Here is a 22853-nt window from a genome sequence, read left to right on the forward strand (position 1 = left end):
CTGGTTGCTACTTTATAACTGCAATTTTGCTACTGTTATGAATCATAATTAAAAATCTGATATGTGACCCCTGAGAAAAATGTCATTCAACCCGCAAAGGGGATCATGCCCCACAGGTTGAGAACTACTGCCTTAGGCATTGGTTTCTTTCCATTTCAACTGACTAATGCGTAAAACGAGAATAGAGATATTTATCTCATAGGGATAGTTTAGTGATCCAGTATGTGTTTGGTGCCTTCTTCCCCACAGTGTCAGGCATGCACTAAGTTCTTGTAGATGCTGTCAGATTCCACATATTCAGTGGTAAAGTTGGAGTGATGGCTACTGATTGAACCTGTGGCTTCTGTAGCTTTGCTCAGTCTCATCTTAGAAGCATCTTTGTTCTCGAGTCCCCAGGGAAGAGGATTGCTTACCTGCACAGCTGAAAATGTGTCCTCAAATTTTATTTCAGGCAATGAGGAGTACCTGATTAATCTGATAGACTCTCCTGGACATGTGGACTTCTCCTCAGAAGTATCAACAGCGGTTCGCATTTGTGATGGATGCATCATTGTGGTGGATGCTGTGGAGGGCGTCTGTCCACAGGTGAGAGCTGTGATCCGAAATGCCCTTTCTATTTGGCTGAAGAGGGTGTAGAAGGAGGAGACACTGCTGATTGCTGTGTGCTGACAGACAGTGGGTTTTATATTTCACCTCTGGCAGTGTGCCAGTCTGCGAAGACGTTTATCACCAAAGGCTTAAAGAGATCGTAAGAGAAGCTGGCCACACTTTGATGGATGTGTCTTAGAATAGAGACTTAGCAAAAGCAAGAGCGTGTTGAGTTTGAGAGGGACCTGGAGGTTCTGTTCCAGTGGGAAAGGTTTCCAAGTTCTGGAAGGCTGCTGACAGCCCAGGACGGTTCTCCCTTAGACAAGACAGGTCTCTTCTCCTGGAGACTCGGAACACACATGCACACGTGTTCTTCCTGCATAAGGAATTTCAATATTGCTCTTTTATTTTTTTAAATAAAGATCTATTTATTTATTATTTATACAGCATTCTCCCTGCACCAGAAGAGGCACTAGATCTCATTATAGATGGTTATGAGCCACCATGTGGTTGCTGGGAATTGAACTGATAACCTTTGGAAGAACAGCCAGTGTTCTTAACCTCTGAGCCACCTCTCCAGCCCCTCACTATTACTCTTATACATCCTTAATCAGTATTTCTATTCTCAGCAAAGTTGGAAGAATTTGCCATTAAGGCCAGAGTCAACATGTAGTTCTTGTGGCAACAAAACTCAGAAAGGCTAGTTCATTTCTTTTAACATTTTTTTTTAAAACTTGCATCTGATCTTTAGAAACAGAGAAAGACCCAAAAAATCCCAATGAGTTTTGAATTCTCCATAGCATATGTTTTCTTTTAATACTTCTTTATATAATTCTTTAAAAATACTAAAAGGTGTAATGTATTTAAAAGGAGGAAATTTAGTATTGCAGGAAGATAGGCTCTAATTATTCTGTAGCCATGTGTGTGTTTCCCGAGGCCGCAGGTGTCTCAGCCTTATCCTGTGCAGTGTGCGGTGACTGGGCTATCTGACAGGGTGGGTGAAGAAGACACCTGCCTTTAGGACAGCAGAGTAGTGGTCACATACATAGAAGACCTATGACCAGGGGGGGTGAGCAGGGGTTTCTGGGACTGTTGTAGTTCTGACTTATGTGCAAGAGTGGTAGGTGTTTGTTTCTTAATTCCTTTAAATCAGTCAGTCAGTCAATCTCTCTCTCTCTCTCTCTCTCTCTCTCTCTTTGTGTGTGTGTGTGTGTGTGTGTGTCCTTGCAGAACATGTGAACATGTGTGTCTGTGTAGTTTAGTCTGGGTTATAATGAAGCCTGAGAATGTGTTCTTTATTAATTGAGATTATCTTATGTGCCCTAGTATCTTTGCAGATCATGAGGTGTTTTTTGCTTTTTTTTTTTTTTTTAATTCAGACACAGGCAGTTCTGCGACAAGCCTGGCTTGAAAACATACGCCCTGTTTTAGTGATTAATAAGATAGATCGCCTGATAGTGGAACTAAAATTCACCCCACAAGAGGCCTATTCTCACCTCAAGAATATTTTAGAACAGGTATTGTATTCTTCAGTACTTTAAAAACTGGTTGAAAAGTTATTAAAAGACATGTTGACTATGAGGTGGTATTAAGGAAAATACATTTATGTGAACATTTATCACCTAAGATTCCTGTCTATTGGCACCGTACTGTGCAGAGGGAACACAGCTGGTGTGCTCTGGAGGGTCAGTCTGTTTGCCAGAACCCGTCGGTGTCAGGCTTGGACTGCAGGCTCTCGTGTTTAACATTCTATAGTTTGGTTCCTAAGTGAAGTGATGCTAAGAGGCTGTATGCTGTTTTTTTTTTTTTTTTTTTAATTTTAACTTTGAGATGAAGATTTGTTTAGGCATTGGTTTGTTTATTTATCAAATATTTGTAGATACATGCAGTGCCAAATGCTCATCGTGTGTGAAGGATAGATAATAAGTATAAGATGGGTACCCAGAATCCTTGGTTTCATAGAGCACCCAGTATAGTGAGCGAGACAGACAGTTGAGACATTTGAAGAGCAACCAGGTGCCTCCCATGTGATTTCAGAGCCAGAGGAGAGCTACTCAAGCCAATCTGAGCCAGAGAGGAAAAGATGGTATCACAGCAAGCTCTTGACACGGAGGACCCATAAGCGTTTGCCAAGTTGAAAGTTAGAAGAAGAACATTTACAGGAGACAAAAAAATGTGCAAAGTCACGAAGCCTAGAGAAAGTATGGGCAGTGTTTCCATCAGGAAAATTGTTATAGTTGAAAAGTTGAGAGGTAATGATAAGAAGTGAACAGAAATGGGACCTGGTAGGGGGTGGGGGGAAGCAAGCCTTGCATTTTAGTGAGGCTTATGTCATACAGAGGAATTTGAACTTCTTTAGGATCAGCATGGATATTTTTTTTTTTTTTTTTTTTTTTGCTAAAGGGAAGAAAGACAGGTATAGGCTATTGAGAGGGAATGGTTGCCCAGGACAGCTCCCTGCACAAATAGGAAGAGCTGTAGACATCTCCTGTCTAGCAGAAACACTGAGGAAATATGCTCACCACCATGAGGGGCAAGAGAGGAGCCAGCAGTGTTTGTACATGTAAGCAGGACATAAGCTGGGAGAGGGGCGGATTTGAGCAGCAGGCTTCATTGTTCTCTTTGGGGTAGGAAATAAGATTACTTATTTGAAGATTAGACATGGGGAAGAAGGTTGAAGGATGCTGGGAACTTTAAACAGCTGATATGGGAAATAGGAGAAGGACTGATTAAAGTTTGGGGATTTGGGTAGGGTGAGTTTTTAGTGAACCTCCTCGGGATTAAAATACTCACAGATGGCCTTCTGGAAGCCTTATAAGCCTTGGGTTTGTTGGAACTTGAAAGACTAGGTTAATATGTTGTTTGTTGATTATAGTGTCACCTGCAGTGAACTAAACTCTGACAAGGTTCTAGCCTTAGGAAAGGTTAGACAGTGTGTTCCCTCCCATGTGTGTCCTAAGCATATGAATGACACTTTGCCATTTCGCCATCTCTCCTAGATTAACGCACTTACAGGAACTCTTTTTACTTCTAAAGTCCTAGAAGAAAGAGCAGAGAGAGAGACAGAGTCCCAGCTGAAGCCACAATCTGAACAAGGAGATCAAGTGTATGACTGGAGCACTGGCTTGGAGGACGTGGACGACTCTCAGCTGTACTTCTCCCCAGAGCAGGGCAATGTGGTATTTACCAGTGCAATTGATGGCTGGGGCTTTGGGTAAGTCATTCTGCACCTCTGTCCCTTTGTAATTATCTTAACTGTTTTGCTGTAATTTTAATTTTATATCGTTATGACAAGTAATAAGAGCTATCCTATATCTGTTCAGTGTCCTGCCATGCTTACATCATGAAAAAAAGTAATGCAGTGTCACATTCAGGACAGTAACATGGACATGGTCAAGCTAGAGAACGTTTCATCACCAGGAAGCTTCTACGTGATACCCTGTGTAATGACATCTACTTTTCCCCTAAGCCCTGAATAACCTCTGAAACCATTACTGTCCTTCATTCTGTAATTTGCTATTTTAAGAATCTTAGAGCAATTAAAACAGTGGACTATAGAAATGGAGCCAAATAACTTAGTCTGTTTTAATTTGTCTTTTATTCAGCAGAATTTTCCAGATACTGATGTCAATTGCTGCACGTGTTTGAGTTCTTATCTGAAGTGCTTAGAACACTTAGAAGTGTTTCATACTTCTGATTTTTTCTTTTAAATATTTACATGTACATGAAGTATCTTGGGATAGGACTGAAGCCTCTATCCGTATTTCCTTATATTAAATGCACACAGTCTGATTACCCAGCATTTTAAGTGCACACATGTTTTGACTGAGTCCGAACATAAAAGGTCTTGGAGAAATTCTCTATCTTTGAGGTTGTGTTAGCACTTAAAACGTTTCAGAGTTTAGATTTTTGGATTGGGGTACTCAGCCTGTGTTAGTTGCTTTTATTTTGTCTCAATAGTATTCTACAGTGTAGATTTACCACAGTTTATCCATTCACCCATAAAGAACATTTGGGTTTTTTCCAGTTCGGGGACATTACAGGTAGATGTGAATGCAGCCAAGCACTTTACCAACTAAGGCACATCCAACCAGTGAATTTAATTTTAAAGAAATCACCACACAGCTTTCTGAAGCACTTCTCTGCTTTACATTCCCAGGTGTCTTGTGTGATCTGCTTCCTCTTATTGTCATCATGATTTGGTGCCATCACTGTTGTCATTTTGGTCTTTCTCTGGAGGTGTGCTGATAACTGTGGTTTGAATCCATATTTTCTGACTGCCAGTGTGGTCAGTCTTTCCCCACTGCTGATCTAACATCTCTGTTCTCCTAGGTCTTTTCCTGTCCATTTTGTCTATTGTGTTTCTGCAGCTGAGTTTTGAGAGCTCTTTGTAAATTGTAGATGTTGGGCCTTTGTCTTGTGTGTGCTTGCAAATATTTTTTTCTGGTCTGTGGTTAAGTTTACATCTCCTTGGCTGTGTCTTTTACAAAACAAAGGTTTTAATTTAGGTGAATCAGCTTACCACTTTTTCTAAGTTTTACATTTCGAATTAAGTTTAATAACTTTTTGCCTACCTCAAGACCCTAAGGATTTTCTTTCTCTTTTTAATGTTATTATTCACATATATTAATTACACACAGTGGGTTTCATGACATTTTCATACATGTACATGATATATTTTGATCATATTCACTCTCTCTTCTTCCCCTTTCTCCCCCATTATTTCCCTTTCTCAACCAACCTTTTTTCTACTTTCATGTCTCTTAGGGCTTTCCTTTTTACATTTAACTCTGACTCATTTTGAGTTAATAATTGTGTAAAGTATGTGGCTTGGGTTGAAGTTGACTCCTTTTTTATTCTAGTGCCCTTGTTGAGAAGCCTGTCCATTGAGTTTCTGTTGTACCTTTGCCAGAGCCACTTGGACTATTCTCCTACCCTAAGCGTAGTTCATTTCCTCTCTTGGCAGTTTCTTGTGTGTTTTAAAGCTTTTGCTCATCAATGAACAAGTACAGTTACTTTTATTCCAATGCTAGTGGAGGTTAATATGGAAAAAAGCTTTACCGAGTATCTACATATGCTAGACATTTAGTCATTTTTAGTTATTTGATTAAATTCTCACAACCATCTATTATCTAAGTCTCAGAAGCACTGAAGATTGCTCAGCCTTGCTCAGCTGCAAAGGGACAGAGCTGACGGTAACATTAAATCAACCTTACTGGGTCATGTGGTTTTTTTCTCATGGTTCTTCTCTTGGGTCAACCCTGTGGGGTAGAGACCTAACTCTGGAGAGATGGCTCAGAGGTTATGAGGCTGTTAAGATGCCTCAGAGGCTGTTCTTCTAGTGGTCCTGAGTTTAATTCCCAGCACATGGTGGCAGGTGACTATAATGAGACCCAACCCTGACTCTGTGTATGCAGGGGCCATTTCTAATAAGTTACAGTTTATAGGTGCCTTAGTCAACTTTGTGCCTAAAAGATTATAGCAAACCTAAATAAATGCAGATATTGGTGTAGAGAGAGAACAGGGAATATGGACCTTTCTCCACCTGGTCAGTAGTTTGGTATTGTCACATTCTGAAAAATAAGAGGACTGGGCTAAAAGGATTTCTAATTTTTTTTTTTTTCTAATTAAAAAGATAACATAATGAGGCATAGTGGCTCGTACCTATAATCCAGTACTTGAGCAGGGTGAAGCAGAAAGATGACAAGTTTGAGGGGAGCATGAGCTAGCTACATAGTGAGTTCCAGGTCAGCATAAACTTTAGCTAAGCCCTATCTCAAAAAACCAAAGGAAAAGTAAAATGGCATAAGCTCAGCCCTGTTACAGTAGTTAGTGAGCATTCTGCTAGTGAGCCACAAGGTGGAGGGCTTGTCCATAATAAGGATTTTCGTAATTTCCTGTTTTATCCTAATTTGAGTCTAAGTCTTACAAAGTGGAGGAAGTTTGCTGTGTGTGGAGAAGGAGGAGGAGTCTTGAATGGATAGAAAAGGACATCCCTTTCATATTTCTCCATTTTTACGTATTACTAGTCACTGTTCCAGATGTATAGATGGGTGAACTCATGCCTGTTCTCAACAAGGTTAAGTTAGTTTAGGAGGAAATTCTTATGGAAATGAAAGTACAGATGGCATCCTTACACTTGTCTTCTGTGGTGTCAGTGAGTAGGGAAAGTGACAGCTGTGGGTGTCACAAAAGGTAGAAATGAGCTCATTAAAAAAAAAAACCTAGATGAGGGTTCTGCGTTGTACATACAGTGCTACTAAGTATGGCTAGAGGCTGGAACCCAGTCTGTCTCCGAGGTGGGACCTTTTAATTCGTTTTCACTCAGGAGAACTGCTCTGGGTGAGAATTCTCGGGAATCTTAAATTCCTATTTTAGGCTTACGGAATGAAGGTCACTGCCTATTGAATGGAAACACAGCAGAGACGATGATAAAGCCCTTCCTCATAGCTTAACTTCTCTGTGCACCAAACCCAAGATGCCTGCAATTAATGTTAATCCACAGGGATCTTGGAGGGCAAAGGGTATGTGGCTCAGTCACTTCCCACAAGGAGCTGTCAGTCAGGGAGGCTGACAAAAGATTTATAAATTTGGATTATGTTCACAAAGTATTTGTGGCACCTAATTTGAAATTGTTTTGTAGAGGAAATTAGTTGGAGTTCAAGAATGGAGAAATTGTATTAGAAACTATCAATATTTTAAAAGTATAACTATTCTATTCATAGTACAAAAGCATGAATAAAGCCACTGTGTAATAATGGGGACTGGGTCAAGGTCAATAAGCAAACTCTGTGCTTACGCTAGAGTAAAAAACTGAAGGAAGGAAGATTTGAAGACCTGACATTACCTGCATGTGTCACTAACTGCAGAAAACTTTCAAGATGCTGGCCTGAGCAGCAGGGCAAATATCTTATAATTGTAGTTCTGATAAAGAGTATTTGTGAAAATATTTACCATTTTTAGAATTTAAAATGGGGCACTTATGTGACAATATTAAAAAGTATAAAAGGAAATATGACTTGATTTAGGTAACAAATTAACATACTTGAAAATCCTGAAAATATGAAATAAAAACTATACTGGATCTCTTACTATGTGTGGTCTGAGGTCACCTGTGAAGGTGTTTCCCCAGTCTCTTGACTCTTAAGCCCTACAAAATCATGCAAATCAAGAGGTTCAAATCTTCATGTTCACTTTAAGAACACCAGTGAAACTGCTCAGGTTACAAGGTATGCATATCTTTCAAGCCACCAAGACATCACTTTAAAGAAGCAATGTGTGTATAATGGTAGAAAGAGTAGGTGCACCCAGCCCAAACAGTGGGGCTGGACACAGGGTCAGTGGCCATAAAAGAGTGCTGAATTGGTGCTGCATATGCTACTTAAAGGTTTAGTTGTAGATTCTGTAGTCATTGGGCACAGGCAGTGAACAGAGCTCCTAAGATGCAGTGGAACAGAGCTCAGGGCTGGATTAACCTGTGCATGAGCTCCCCTGCCACATCGAGATGATCCTCACTGGGATTGTTCCAAAGCCAGAAGAGGAGGCTACCCAGAAGAAAAAGATATCCCTGGAGAAACTAAACAAAACAAAAGCCATACTGGAAATCCTCCTCATCTAAACAGTTTTGGCAAATACATAAAATTCTTCATTTTAAAGAAGGAAAAAAGGCATCCAGAAGTTTGCCACATGAAAGATATCAATGTAAAAACACAATGTACAGAGTCCACCTACTGAAGGTTTGACCAGGATGTGTCAGTCAAATGGGCGCAGAAAAAGGAGGTGCCTCGGAGTGCTCCTGTCTTTGCCACCAGGAGCAGGGCTGACCCCACTGGACAGCTCTGCTTTTGCCTTCCTGCACACTGCACTGATAGGTGAAAGACGCCAGGTGTTCTTTCTGTTTTCCTGGTTATGGGGCAAAGCTTTATTTACACAAACATTCGGAGATCTTGTCTCTGTAGCTTTCTAGTTCTAGATACAGATTGTCAAGCAGGCTGCAGGCATCCATTGCGACTTGCCAACACAATCCAGGACCCATAGGCAGCTCCAAAGTTCCACTGTTGGAAGCCTGTAGCCACACAAAGTCCTGATTTCCTGAGCACATCCTCCAACCTGACTTTTCCAGGGAATACCAATCCTTCAGGGAGAGACAGTAGCAATTTGTCTAGCAGTTCAGTAATGGAAAGCTGCAGAAATTTCCAGGTCTTTGGAGTGAGACTTGTAGAGCGAAGAAGAGTGTTCTGTTTCAAAAAAGCAAAAACAGTAATTAATAGTACAGATTTTATAGAAACTAAAATTTGGGGAAATTAAAAAAAATATGAAGGAAACCTCTAAGTAAGTACCTATTTGATCAAGTTGAAAATGAAGTTTACACTGTAACAGATTACAGAGAGAAAGAGCCTCTTGTAACCAGCCTCAGAACTACAGCAGCTATAGCTAATTTGGTTTTTGATCTCTGGCTCTTTTTCTCTCCCTTTGTCCTCGGTGAGAAGAGTCAGTTGTTACTGTTTCAGCTGTCTGTACTCTGCATTTTTTTTTTTTTTTTTGAGCGACTGGGTGATGTTCTTAGCATTTCTCATTCCTGTAATTGTTGACTTCAACTCCTGTGGTTTCTTTGAATATCACTTAACTCATGTACTATTAACCCCTGTGCTTCCTAGCTGACCTGTAAAGGCTCGACTGAAGTGTGCTACCCTTGGATTCCTTCCTCAGTGAGGAAAATGGTAGATCTCCTCTGCCTCTTCATCCTCCTCTTCTTATTCCTCCTTCTCTTCTTTCTTTAAAAAAAAAAAAAAAAACCTGCAGATTTGGTTCACAAGGAAATTGATGGGGAAGTACAAATCTCACGAGCTCCTCCATACATGGGTTTACTCTGACCTTCCTCCTTCACGGTGCAGCTCATTGGTTGTGGTGGGCAAACACACACTGCAGTGGTGTTGGCACCAGCGGGGTTCCCTTGTGGGGCTGTGACCTGCACCATCCACACAGCATAGTTTGACTTTTCCAGAAGCTAATAGGAAAGAATAAGATTACAGGGAAATTAACCTTTTTGAAAAATTAAAAAAAAAAAAATGACTGCTAAATAAATAACTGTTGAATCGAATAGAAAATGAAGTTTTACACACTAGTGTGTTCTTTCCTGCCTCCCTCAAGCCACGGCCAGCCGCTGGCGTTTTAACTCTCACATAGGTTAGACTTCCTCAGACTGCCACGCAGGAAAGTCAGCAGCGTGTCTCTCACAGCTTGGCCTCATTCAGTTAGCAACAAACATGTTCATTGCCTCTGTGTAATTTTGTGGTGTAATAGCTCATTTTTGCTTAGTGCTGAGTCATATTCCCTCTTCTGGTTGTACCACAGTTTATGTGTTGACTTGCTAAGGGAAACTTTGCTTGCTTGCTTCAAATTTTGGAAATTGTGAATTGAATTGCTATAAACATCCACGGACATATTTTTCATGGACATATGCTTTCAGTTTATGTGAATACTTAAAATACCATTGCTGCATCACATGTGAGTGTGTTTAGACATTTGAGAAACCACCACACTGTCTTCCACAGTGGCTGTACTGTTTTGCATTCCCATCAGAAATGAAGTGACTATTGTTCTATAAACATGTAGCATTTCATGTTGTCATTGTTCCAGACAGACTTATTTGCCGCCTGACTGTCTTTGCTGGCATGTAGGGAAACATTGACTGTCTTTGCTAGCTTTGACTGCAATTTTGCTTTAGTCAGGCATTAGTTCCATTCACAATTTTTGTTGGCTCTTTTGAACTTTTCCACATGGATGACCATGTACGATTCATATGATTGTTAATGTAGTGGTTATTATTTAACCTACCTATCATGAAATAAAAGACATAGAAACCTGTTAGATTTTTAATAACCCTAAAGTACTGGGACTGGGCAGATATAAACCCCTAAGCTACCTTGTTACCTCCCAGCCCCACAGCCAATGCCATTTGCTCTGATTATTCCTACCCGGGCTACTTCCCATCCAAATTTTCCGCTAATACTTGCACATGCTTTCCATTTGGGCTGCTTTTCTCTATCATACCAGTCCTCAGCAACCTGCTCCAGGTCACGTGCTTCTTCCTTACACTAGCCCATGGTGACCTCTCCTTTCTTCTTTCTCCTCCTCTGTCTTTCTCTCTGTGATCCTTCTACTCTCCCAAGCCCTCCAACCTTTGCTCTGCCTAACTCTCTTTGCCCAGCCTAGGTGTAGGCATTTTTATTGGCCAATCAGAGATAATTTGGGAGGCAAGGTTATATAGCATCACTTGGTGTGTGTGTGTGAGCACTTGCTTATAGAACAGTGAAGATCTCCAGAGACAGGCAATTAACAATTAAATACAGAGCACCAGACCAGCCCACAACATGACTGTGCCGCCCTCAAACAAGAACAGTTTTCCCTTTCTTATCACTGTGGTTGTAGGCTGTTCCTTCTTGCATCAGCTTATGCTCTCGTGTTGAAGAGTTGTGTCTTTTTGTCTTGGTCCGCATCTTCTAAGATGCTAGTACTTTTCGAGCTCTCGACACAGTGAGAAGTACTGTTTCCTGTAGGAATGTGGTTTGTAAGGCCTTTAACCAGAGAATGCCCTATACCTTTGTGCTGATTGACTCCTCTCCAGTGGGTGGAAACTGGGGTGCTGGCTGGTTTCTGTGTGGGTTGGCAATAACTGAGTAAATATGTGTATCTCTCTGATTATTCCGGAATGTGGCGTCTCTAGTTTTGGCAGATCAGGGGCTCTGGAGTTCGTTTCCCTTGTGAATGACAGCACTCACAGTAGAAGACCAAAGTAACCTCTGTAATTAGTAGAGTTATAATGGGCCACTGGCGCCTTTGCTTCCTTAAACTCTGCACAAATTTTACACATGCAAAATTAAAAAAGGGAGCTACAGCCTAGATAGTATATAGAATATACATTGACATGGACCTCAGAGTCACACGGCTCACATTTGAATCCCAAATTAACTGTGAAATATCTTTGTAGTATTATCCTTTGTAGTATTATAAAATGAGAAGTTTGTAGGATAGTTAAATATTAATTTAGTAATATAAAGCATTTTGAACAGTATATGGCAAAGAAATAGTGTCTTGTTAGCTGTATTCATTGTTACTGCTATAGCATGCACTGTTGATTTTCTTTCAGAATTGAGCACTTTGCCAGAATCTATAGTCAAAAAATTGGCATCAAGAAGGAAGTTCTTCTGAAAACCTTGTGGGGAGATTATTATATAAACATGAAGGCTAAGAAGATCATGAAAGCCGACCAGGTAGTGTGGTCTGTGTTGGTTTGGTTGTTGGCCATGGAAAGCTTTACCGTCCCAGCTTTAGTAGTAGAAACAGCTCAGCCTTAGTTTACGCAGATGAGTTCACAGAGGCACAGAATTAGAGCAGATGCACGAGTCTTACATCAAGCATTGTTCTGCAGGGCTCCATGTTTTTAAACACAGTTGCCTATGTGTGTTGTCCCAGCTCCTTGGGAGGGTCTGTTCCTAGGAGTTTAAGGCCAACCTGAGAAATAGTAATGCTCTGTCTCTTAAAAGTAAGTTACAGTAAGTTTCCGAGTACTCTAAATCTTAGATCCTGGGCACTGTGAAGATACCATTTTGCTTGTGTATTCATCTAAGATTAGACAGTGTAGTTCTTTTTCGTGTTGTGAGTAAAGCTGTGAAAGTCACATTTGTGTATATTGATGACTTTAAACTAGTCATTCAAGGCCGTGGCTCTTAATTCCCAATAAGGGTGCCAAAGGCTCTTCAGAAAGGAGGTATTTGATTTGTTCTGTCTATATATGTTTATGCAATAGCATTCGTACAACCAATGGTTTTCACAGCTCACGTTTGATTTTTTAAACTAAAGACATTAGTTTACATTTTTCCTTAAAGGAGTTGGTTTTCTCCTTTTACTGTGTCAGTTCCAGGGATTGAACTAGTTGTCAAACTTGGTGGGTGGCAAGTTCTTCTTAATTCCCACATTTGACTTTCTGTAGATATGGTGTGTGTCTATCTCAGTGGAACAAATAAAGTCCATGAGTAAAAGAATGTCCTGTTCTTATGAGCCGTTTTTCATGTTTAAGAACACAAGAAACATGAACATAGGAAATCCAAGCCTGGGAAGAGAGCCCCTGAGTAAAGTCCGCTTGTGGCTTGGATATTGTGTTTTTTGGTGTTTGTTTTTTATGGCAGTTGTAGGGCAGCCCCTGAGATATTTCTCTCAAATGCTGACATTATTTCAGCACCCTCTGTTTACTAGAGGAAGAAACTGGTGGCGGCTTATTGGTTATGAATGCTGTCTGTTTAGACCACAACTTTTGTCTTTACCATTGAATAGCTATTCTGAGCAGAAATAAGCCACGCCGACATCGGCCCATTGGGATGAGGATGTGAACGTTGTGGCTGTTCAGGAACTGAAGCTGATGTGTTCTTATCTGTGCAGGCCAAAGGAAAGAAACCTTTGTTTGTACAGTTGATCCTGGAGAACATATGGAGTTTGTATGACGCGGTCTTGAAAAAGTAAGACTATTGCAAAACTGTTTATCTTTGGGCGGGATCATTCACCCACTTTGCAGTCTGAGTCTCTTAGACAGCTGAGCTTGATCTGGACAGTGAGCAGAGATTCACAGACAAGCTAGGGTTGGGACTCGGGAAACAACTTAAAGGAGTGCATGCAGCTGTAGCACAGGAAGGACTAACAAAAGTATGTTGCAGCCTGCTGGGGTGATGCGAGCAGAGGCTGCAGGGAGCGCTGGGCCTTGGTTTATGTAAGCACGGTCTAAAGAAATAGTAATTGTGGTGGAGAGAAAGCTGGCTCTGTAAATTTATTATTCTGTGGACAAAATCAGAATGCTAGCATTTATTTCTAAAATTGCTCCAGTAGATATAACTTGGTTTAGTAAATTGTAGAATGGTACTCTATGCAAGATTATGAGAGACTCTGACAATGTCAGGGTAGAGCTTGGGGAGTCCTGCTTGTCAGGATACCTTTACTTATTTTTAGCCTCTTCTGGAAAAAAAAAAAAAAAAAACAGTGTCAAATAAAATTGAATTAATTTTCCTTGCTACTCATACATATTATTTATACCTTTTATCTCTAATCTTTCCCATAGGGACAAGGAAAAAATTGATAAAATTGTGACTTCTTTAGGATTAAAAATTGGAGCCCGGGAGGCACGACATTCAGACCCTAAAGTCCAGGTTAATGCCATTTGCAGCCAATGGCTACCCATTTCCCATGCTGTTCTCTGTATCCTTTATTTTAATTGCTTTTAATTAGATGGATTTTATAAAATAAGATAAAAACAATATATCATTGGCAACCAGATAACTCTCTGGAAATAACCCATTCCAATCCAGTGTAAGTCCTTTCTGTTTACTCAGTGTTCTGTCTTGAAGCAGTACTAAATAACTAGAAAAACTGATATGCTAATACTGGTTAATATTAATTCTAGGAAGTATTTTCAAAAAAATATTTGTTCTCTAAAATAAAAATATAAGAACAATAAAATAACCTATAAAGTATATGAAAAAAGTTTTCACTGGGACTTGGGAAAGTAGATATCTAGAGTCAAGGAACATTCTGGAAGCATGTGCAGATTTTGAGATGCGAGTCTGAAAGCAGAGTTGTTCTACAGCCTGGTCATTTCTGTAAAAATGTGCCTGATTGTCTCCCTGTCAGTGCAGTCACTCTGCCTTGGTGAATGGCACCGGAAGTATAAAATCCTTAACACCAGGCCTCAGCTATGGTGTGTCAGAAGCTGCCCAGTCCCCTTGACATGACATCTGAGCGAGTGGAGAAACTGATGTGTACAGGATCACAGACGTTTGAGTCTCTTCCACTGGAAACCCAAGCCCTGAAAGCAGGTAAGGAAAGACAGACACACTGCAGTATTCTGCACTAATGACTGTCCAGGCTGCCCTATTTTGCTAAATGTTAATTTACACAAGTAAGCACTCTCAGGACTAACCATGTCACCAATTCTTGTTCCGCTCCCCGGAGTTTCCCTTTTACTACGGCGTATTATTAAGCCTTCTGGGTAGCAGCTGCTGACCCAGACTCCTTCCTGCCTGCTATTCTGGTCTCATTTTGTGCTCCCACTGTATTCCATCTTTATAAATAGCCAAGTGTGTATTCTTTGAGCTCTGAAGTCACTGCCATGCCTGTCCTCTAGGGACTGCAAGAGTGGTTCTGAGGACTTAGCAGTGCTTAAGAGCTGCTGGTACACACTCTTCATATGAGGGCCACTGGCATACCAGGTTCTGTGACACCGTGTTCTGTGGGAACCAGGTTCTGTGGGCATCTGTCTGTGTGCGTTGTCTCCAGTTCTTCTTACAAATACTGGAATTTGTAAGCGCTGCAGCCCCAGTCTACAAACGGCTGTCGTTGGGCCTACTCTTACTCTGATGGGCAGTTTCCCATCCTCAGCTACACTTAGTGTCACTAGCATTTGACATAGTTGACTACTAATTCCTCCTTAGAACATGGTCCTCCTTGATGTCCACAGGCTGCTGTTTCTCATGTTACTTTGTCCCCAGCTTTTTGACTTTGGATGTCACACAGGATCCCATCTTTACACCTCATTTTCTCTGCAATCACTGTTGGTGCAGAAGCTCGCCTGGCCTTCTGACTTCACATGACATGTGCTCATAGTTTCCCCATCTGTCTCTGCATGCACAGGTACTCTGAACTCCAGCCTCACTAGACTCGCATAGCTTACCCACACCGCCTCCACTCTGCTTCGGAAGCATTACAACGTGACATGCCCATCTCCCAAACTGCTTCTCCCAATTATTTTGCTATAGAGTTGTATACACCCTTTCATCTGCCGAGCCCAAAGACCCTGGAGTCATCGGTGGTTCTTATAGTGACCTCACGCCCCACTACCCACTCTATTGTCATACAATGCAAGTCCTTCCTTTAAAATATATGCAGAAGCCAAATACTGCTCAGTGTTTCCACCTTCTTGTCTGGGCCAAATAACCATTGTCTCTCCTGCTCTTGATTCCATGTTCAAGTGTGAGTGATGCAATCAACATGCTCAACACTGCTCAGTTCTTGCTTCCTGTAGTTTTCTTGTTTGATTTTTGTTGTTGTTTTTGAGACAGGGCTTCTCCATGTAGCGCTGGCTGTCATGGAACTCGCTCTGAAGACCTGTCTGGCCTCGAATGCAGAGATCCCCCTGCCTCTGCCTCCCAAGTGCCGGGATTAACAGTGTTCACCACCACGGACCTTGTTTTATTATTATTATTATTATTATTTTTTATGTTGCATTCTCTGTAGAAATTATTTTGATTTGAGGTAATGAGTTTTTCTAGAAACTGATAACCAGTCTCAGTTGTAGGTTATGAAAAAGACCAGAATCTCTGAGGTTGTGACATATTGATAAGGAATTGTGTTAAACTTTATATTCTTAGAGAATTGACTTTTTTTTTTTTTTATAGCACTCAATCTTTATTTCTGAGTTTTATTACTTTCCTGGTACATTATTTTAAAATTTTATTATTGTCATCGTCATCATCATTATTATTTGCATGTGAATGTTTTGCCTGCATGTATATTTGTATACCACATGCTTACCTGATGCCCATGAAAGCCAGAAGTGGGAGCTAGAGTTATAGATGGTTTGAGCTGCCATGTGGCTACTGGGAATTGAACCTGGGTCTTCTGAAAGCATAGTCAGTGCTCTTAACTGCAGAGCCATCTCTCCAGCCCTGATATCACATTATTTTTATCTATTTTATACATTACTTTCCCAATAGAAGGGGTTAGAAAAAATTGAAGGAAATCCATTATTGGCTTTTAGTCCTAGAGCAGGACTTTGTTCTGTATCTTCTCTTTTGGATATAGAGAAACATTGAGTTGTGTTAGTGTTGTGGCCAAGCCCTATTACCAGATGTTCCTCTGGGAAGAACCTCCCAGTTCCCGCCCTTCAGCTTTGCTTCTCTTTCTTTATCTTCCAACTCTCGCTCTTTCTCTACTGTTCGTTCCTTGTAAACTCTTAAGTGGAATTTTTTTCATGTCTTTAAAGAGTTACATGTTTACATGATGCTGTGTTCTAAATGTGATTGCCATTCTCAAAAGTCTAAGTTTTTAATCACAGGAAAATGAGTGACACTTTGCTTCCTGTTTATTTAGCTTTTATGAAATGTGGAAGTGAGGATACTGCTCCAGTTATTATCTTTGTTTCCAAAATGTTTGCAGTTGATGTGAAAGTCTTGCCTCAGAATAAGCCAAGGTAAGAAAGAGGGTAGTTGGGCTGGGCTAGGGAAAAGGCTTATGATTGGCTGGTGGGCGTATAGTATAGCTGGGCACAGATATTTCCTCTTCCTCACATCTGCCTTGGAATTGAGTACACTGTGCTAACTTAGAATCTGTTAATCATCTATCCTTTTGTCATATCTGTAGAAAGCTGTTGAAACCACCTCAAGTATTGACCTGAACTGACATAAATGTAAAGCCTAGTAATAGCTGTAGTAATGACAGATAACCTTTTATAGAACATGTCAGGCATGATGTAGTCCAAGCCTACCCTGCCTCTAGGTCTGTCTGCCTCAGTACAGACTGATGTCTGACCATCAGTTCTCTGTACATTGTGTATGCACTGGTGGCAGTTTGTGGGGGATGTGTCAAGTTCAGCGTCTGGGGAAACATCTGTCCTCCATTTCCTGCTCTCCATGTGTTCTTCCCAGGTTCCTGCCTGCCCAGCTAGTTAGGTGCTGTTAGGTTGTAGATGAGGCAGGAGGTTCAAGAGGACACTGAGACAGATTACTAGAGAATAAGGAGTTTTGTTTTATTTAGAAGTTATTAATTACATGGACAGACAGAGGGGCAACAGCATGGGAGGGCTCTGAGAGAGTTGAGGCGCCAGGACCAGAGACAGAAAGTGTGGCATGGCAGAGGCTCTTCTTACACCTCTTGAGAAGTGGGGGGTTCACAGCAGGAGCCCAAGGCCAGGCTGTCTGATTCCTAGGCAGGAGGCCAGGAGAGAATGGAAAGAGGAAGTAGCACCTCTTTGAGTCACTTCCCAGATGAACTGTGCTATCATCAGCAGGAACACTAGCTCAGGGCTCAGATGGTAGCTCAGCAGGGTGTGTAGGAGAGGAGGCTTGAGCAGAGGCTGGACTCAGCATACTTTCTTAGAGACCCTGCTTGTCTCTAGAAATCACTGTTGTTACTTCTAAGCTGGTTCCCCTTCTCGAGACTCTTCAGTGTTCTTTTCACCATTCTCCAGAGTGATCTTTCTGAAGCCCTTTTTTAAAAGTTTTTTGTTTTTTTTTTTTTTTTAATTTGTATGTTTGTTTTGTGGGGGTCACAGAGTAATGTGTGGGAGTCAGTTCTTTCCTGCACCGTTGGAATCTTGGTGATGGAACTCAGGTCTCGGGCTTGGCGCTAAGCACCTTTGCCCACTGGACCATCTCTCTATCCTTTCAGAATAGTCTTTTCAGAGGCTGAAGATTAGGTCTCCTGCACGGTTATTGATTCTCAACACCTAGTTTTTCCCAAAGTATGAAGTGCACTGTTAGCGTTCAGGAACAATTTTCATTATCATATTTATTTGAATGTGTATTTGTGTTTATTGCTTTTTTTATGTCATGATAGAGTTTTTCTTTTTGTATGAAGAGATTTTAAGTCTTGTAGGAGGTACAGTGGAGATAATGGAGTGACTGAACTTGGGGGAGCACTGTGGAATAAGTCCTGTCAGTTAACCCACCCCAGCCACGTGTTTCAATAGATTGTTGCTTCTTTCTCTGGAACTTGTGCTGTTTCATCAGCAGAGTCCCGTCCTTATGCTGTACCTCATCTTCGAGAGTCTCTTCTTTTTTCTTTTCAAATAAAACTCTGCTTATTCTTTAAAAAAGAAAGACTGTGCAAGGTTTTTGTTTCATTTTGTTTTATGGCTTTTTTTTTTTTTTGTAGTGGTTTGAATACAAGAATCTTCTTCCAGAATTTTTGTTCTGAAGAGAAATGAAAGAATTAATGAGTGAATGAATGTGTGGCTGAAGGATGAATGACTGCCTGAGGAGGAAATGTGTGAGCCACTGAGTGGTTAAAATAAGGAGTTGGTAACTCAGTAAGTGAATAAGGGAGTAGTTGAAAATGAGTGTGTGACTGTATTTAGGCTCTTCCAGGTAAGGTTTCTGTGTTCCATACAGCGTAGTTTTCAGATATACTGGCAGATTAGAGATGTAGCCACTGAGAATATCTCAGATACTAGAGAATGCTGAAGAATTATAGAACATACTCCTGAGGCTTGAAATGCATGTATTTGTCACTTACTATCCCTCTGTGACACATTCTTTATCTTTTTCTAGAAAATAATGGTAGCTCTGCCTCTGCTGCTTCATTATGTCTCCTGTGGGTATATTTCTTTCAGAGTTTTAATATAGTAGTGTGTTTTGGCGGAACAATTAATTCTATCCTGTAAGATTGTTTTACTGATTTTGCTTTGTGCTCTTACTCCATTTTAATACTTACTTTTTACCATACAGTGTTTTCAAATATACCTGAGTAAAGTCGCCATCACCACCATGTTCTTTTCTATCTTCCGGTTGTTGTTTTTCTTATAAGCTGTACTGCCTTTGTGACGACATTGACCATTGCAGGGTAATCTGATCTCATTCTCATCTCTGCTGTCGTAGAATATTCTCCTCCTTTGGTGTAGATTAGCGTACACTAAATAATGACACATGAGGAGAAAAATGGAACAAGACACCTCCGAGCACCCGCTGGGCACAGTTAGGCTTTGCCCTTGTTTCTCAGCCATCCCACACTGGTTGTAGACTGGGTCTCTCTGTGTTCTCTGTGTGTATGGGGTTGTGGCAGGGCTTCCTCTTCTGTTCTGGTGTGTTTGTCTGTCTCTGGGGCACAGGCCTGGTAGACACGTTGCAGGCCAAGCTTTAACTCTGTCACGGAACTAGCAGTTGGTTTGAGCTCAGTAAGCCATTAGGCTACTCCTGCAACACTACTGACTCTGTTCCTTGAGTCTAGCGACAGCTCTTGTTTCTGTTTTACTTGTGAGGAAATTAAAGAAGCTTAGGAAAAAATGGGTAATGTTTTCCAAGTGACATAGCCAGAAGAACTACACAGGAGTTTGAATGCAGCCTGCCTGGCTTCGAAGCCTGTGTCTTCTACGGCACTCTGTAGGCCCTGTCCTACAGCATGTCGGCACCCACCCGAACACTAAGCAGGCAGCTCTAGCCTTTTGGCCCTGTGTGGATTCTGTCCTTTGCTTTCGCTGTTGTGAGTGGTACTTCATAAGAAGCTGGAATTTTCCAAGAAGACCTGCCCTGCTGTCCCTGGTTTTGGTGGCCCTGCTCCCTCCTTGGGAACCAGCTTTTAGTAGCTAGAAGCCACATCAGAAGGATACCTCTTTCCTTTTGGGTCACCTGCTGTCTGTTATCTGTGCAGCCTTATAGCATGGTTGTCACCTGTACTGACTGCAGCAAGCTTCTCTGATGACCTATCTCTCCCGCCAGCGTCAGAGGCCAGAACATGGTCATTGTGCATGGTAGCCTGAAGTTGGGTGGGCTTCTGTCACTGCCTTTTTTCCTTTCTCATCCATGTGCCTACCTAACATTCATCTCCAGTCAGTATTCTCACCTCTATCTCTAGTGCTGGTGGCTGCGCTCAGTTCAGGAGGTGGTGGTTCTCTAACCTCGCTAACTCACCGCCCACAACTGTTTCCGTACCCACAGAGCAAGTGATTTCTCTTTGTTCCGAGTAAGTAGGGATGTCTAACAGACACTTGAGTAACTCCTGCGGCTTCCCTCTGCCGGCTTTATTCTCTCTCCTATCACCAGTACTTGTTACAGCGCGGGCACAGTGGGCATTAATCAGTGGGTAACTAGATAGCAGGTGTTTATGTACTTTATGCTGACTGACCACTCTAAATGCTTACTGGTTTTGTCTGGTTTGCGTTTATCGAGCTATTTGTGTGTTTGTTTTAGATGAGATCTTATTCCATACCCAGGTGTCTTAGTTTTCTCTCTGTCACTGTGATAAACACTGTGACCAAGCAACTGAAGCAGGAAAGAACTTTTCTGGCTTATATGTCTGTTCATTATGGAAGGAGCCAGGGCACAGACTCATGGCAGGAACCTGCAGGCAGAAATTAAAGCAGGTACCTTGGAGGAGCTCTGGTTACTGGCTTGCTCCATTGGCTTGCTTCATCCTTTCAGACATAACCCAAGACTACCTGCGCAAGGGAAGCGCTATCCACAGTTTGCTGGGACCTTTTCATCCCTTTTAATTAAGAAAATGTCCCTAGAGACTTGCATGAGTTTCCTCAGGTGGCGTTCCCTCTTCCCAGATGCCACTGGCTGGTATCAAGTTGGGCCAACAGCAGCAAAAACTACTAGCCTCCAACTGGCAAAGCTCCCACCTCACGTGTCCAGAGGTCCAAGACTGTGTGTGTACACACCAGTGTCAACTTAAATGGTGACTGTTGGCCACGTCATGACCTCGGGCTTTAGGGTTTAATAAAACTATACTTCTTTTCTAGCCAAAGCTAAAATTACATTTCTTAACATGCTGGTTTTTAATTTTTACTGAGTGGAAGATGGTGACTGTGGAGTTTGGACCCAGTAAACTGCACTTGAATTATGGCTCATGTAATATCCATTTAACTTTGGCTCAACTTTCTTATTCTTAAGCTTTCTAAATGTCCGTTTTCCTGTATGTGAAGTGGTAGTATACTGTGCATTTTCTTTAATTGCTGTGATGGATATGTGCTGTAACACATGTGAAGTTGTAAGCATGACATATAGATCAGTGATGAGCCTGTTGGGAGAGCAGTTGTCTTCAGATTCTACTGGGTTGCTATTTATTTCCCTATACTCCAATGATAATGAATAGTAGCACTGAGTACTGTGTTCTACATTTGTATTTTAATTCATGCTTTCAGATATTCGTGTGCGTGTGTGTGGTGTGTGTGTGTGTGTTTAACCTTGGGTTTCATTTTCTGAGATACTGTCCACTTTGTTTTTGTTTCTGTTTTTAAGAAAGGACCTCTCACTGATCTGGAGCTTGCCAAGTAGGCCAAGCTGGAGTCCTCTGTCTCCATTTCCCCAGCAATGGGATTACATATGTGTACCAGCAATCACAAATTTTACTTGCTTCCCAAGTATGTAGCTTGGGGTAGAAGAACAGGAGTGAAAGGTAGGGCTGTTGATGATGCCTCAGAAAGAGGCAGGAAATGAACAAATCGGACACCCCTGAACAACAGCAGCTGTGGCTTGCAGTTGTGAGGAAGCAGGGTGCATCGTGTATTTACAGGAGTTTAGAGGTTCCCATTAAGAAGAGCCCATTTCCTGCAGTGGGGGGCAGACTCCCTCTAGTACTCCCTCTCACTCTGACTGCCATAATGAGCTGGGTCTGACTTGGAGGGCCAGCTCCTAGATGGAGACACCCTGTGGAAGGCAGGCAGCACTAGTTTCCATCCAGCTGGTACCTGAAGAGCACAGCAGTGAGCAATCTGAATTAGAGTATCATTAGCTCCAAGAGCATGTGGCTCCTTAGAAGATAGGGGACAGTGCCTGTGCCCAGTGCCTATCTGTGTGCACAGTCAGGGCCTATCTGTGTAGCCTCTGTTGTGCAAAGAGAAAGGAGAGGAAAGAGGCAAGGCAGGGTGCGTGATGCAGCTGAGGCTGTCTTCAAGGTTTAGATTACAGTGTAAAACAAATTGTAATGTCACAGGCGAGGGGAAGCATGGGAGGAAGGCACAGTGCTGAGAACAGGCACTGTAGTGCAGTTTCTGCCCCTCTGGTTCAAGGTCACACTCAAGGGTTAGCCCAACAGTCTAGATGCTCAGCCCCAATAACGGGGTGAATATGTCAGATTCCACCAACTCCAGGGCCAGAATTGGCTCTGCTCCTGCTCTATGCTGGGATTGAACATGCAAAGGGTTTGCGTGAATTCCTGCTTGAAAGGGAGACCAGTTCTGGAAACCCCTCACTCGGAAGGAAGAAACCTGGATTCTTCCTTCCAGATGTAGATTCCTAAGCCAAATGCCCATTGTCTCTTTACCTTACCTTTTATAAAGCTCTTTCTAGCATTAAAGCTCTTATACCTTCTCTGTGTCCTAATAGAAATTAAATTCACTTTTCATGAAGAAAAGGAAGGAAACATTATTCCATTATTGCCAATGGCCCCTCCCTCTACTCAGAGGGACCTCTGCCAACACTCATCCCACCTTTACAGCGCCTTTTCTGTTTGAGTGTCTCCTGTGTACAACAGTGGCTGATAGTTCTAATTTGACCTTTTAGTGC

General features: G+C 41.7%; 1 protein-coding gene across 3 annotated transcripts in view; it reads left to right on the forward strand.

Moving 5' to 3' along the window:
- Efl1 (elongation factor like GTPase 1) overlaps positions 1-22853 on the forward strand; it is a 123053-nt gene that overhangs the window by 18215 nt on the left and 81985 nt on the right. For 2 of the 3 annotated variants that reach the window (XM_055623377.1, XM_055623378.1), the window contains exons 5-12: positions 452-585; positions 1968-2105; positions 3588-3802; positions 11738-11861; positions 13027-13103; positions 13697-13833; positions 14328-14450; positions 16723-16822. In XM_055623377.1, coding sequence (XP_055479352.1) covers positions 452-585; positions 1968-2105; positions 3588-3802; positions 11738-11861; positions 13027-13103; positions 13697-13833; positions 14328-14450; positions 16723-16822 — 1048 coding nt within the window. The remainder of the gene's footprint in view (positions 1-451; positions 586-1967; positions 2106-3587; positions 3803-11737; positions 11862-13026; positions 13104-13696; positions 13834-14327; positions 14451-16722; positions 16823-22853) is intronic. The other variant, XM_055623380.1, reaches the window with a different exon arrangement.

Source organism: Psammomys obesus, unplaced genomic scaffold (genome assembly GCF_907164565.1).
Source record: "Psammomys obesus unplaced genomic scaffold, mPsaObe1.curated_primary_1811, whole genome shotgun sequence".
Taxonomy (NCBI): Eukaryota; Metazoa; Chordata; class Mammalia; order Rodentia; family Muridae; genus Psammomys; species Psammomys obesus.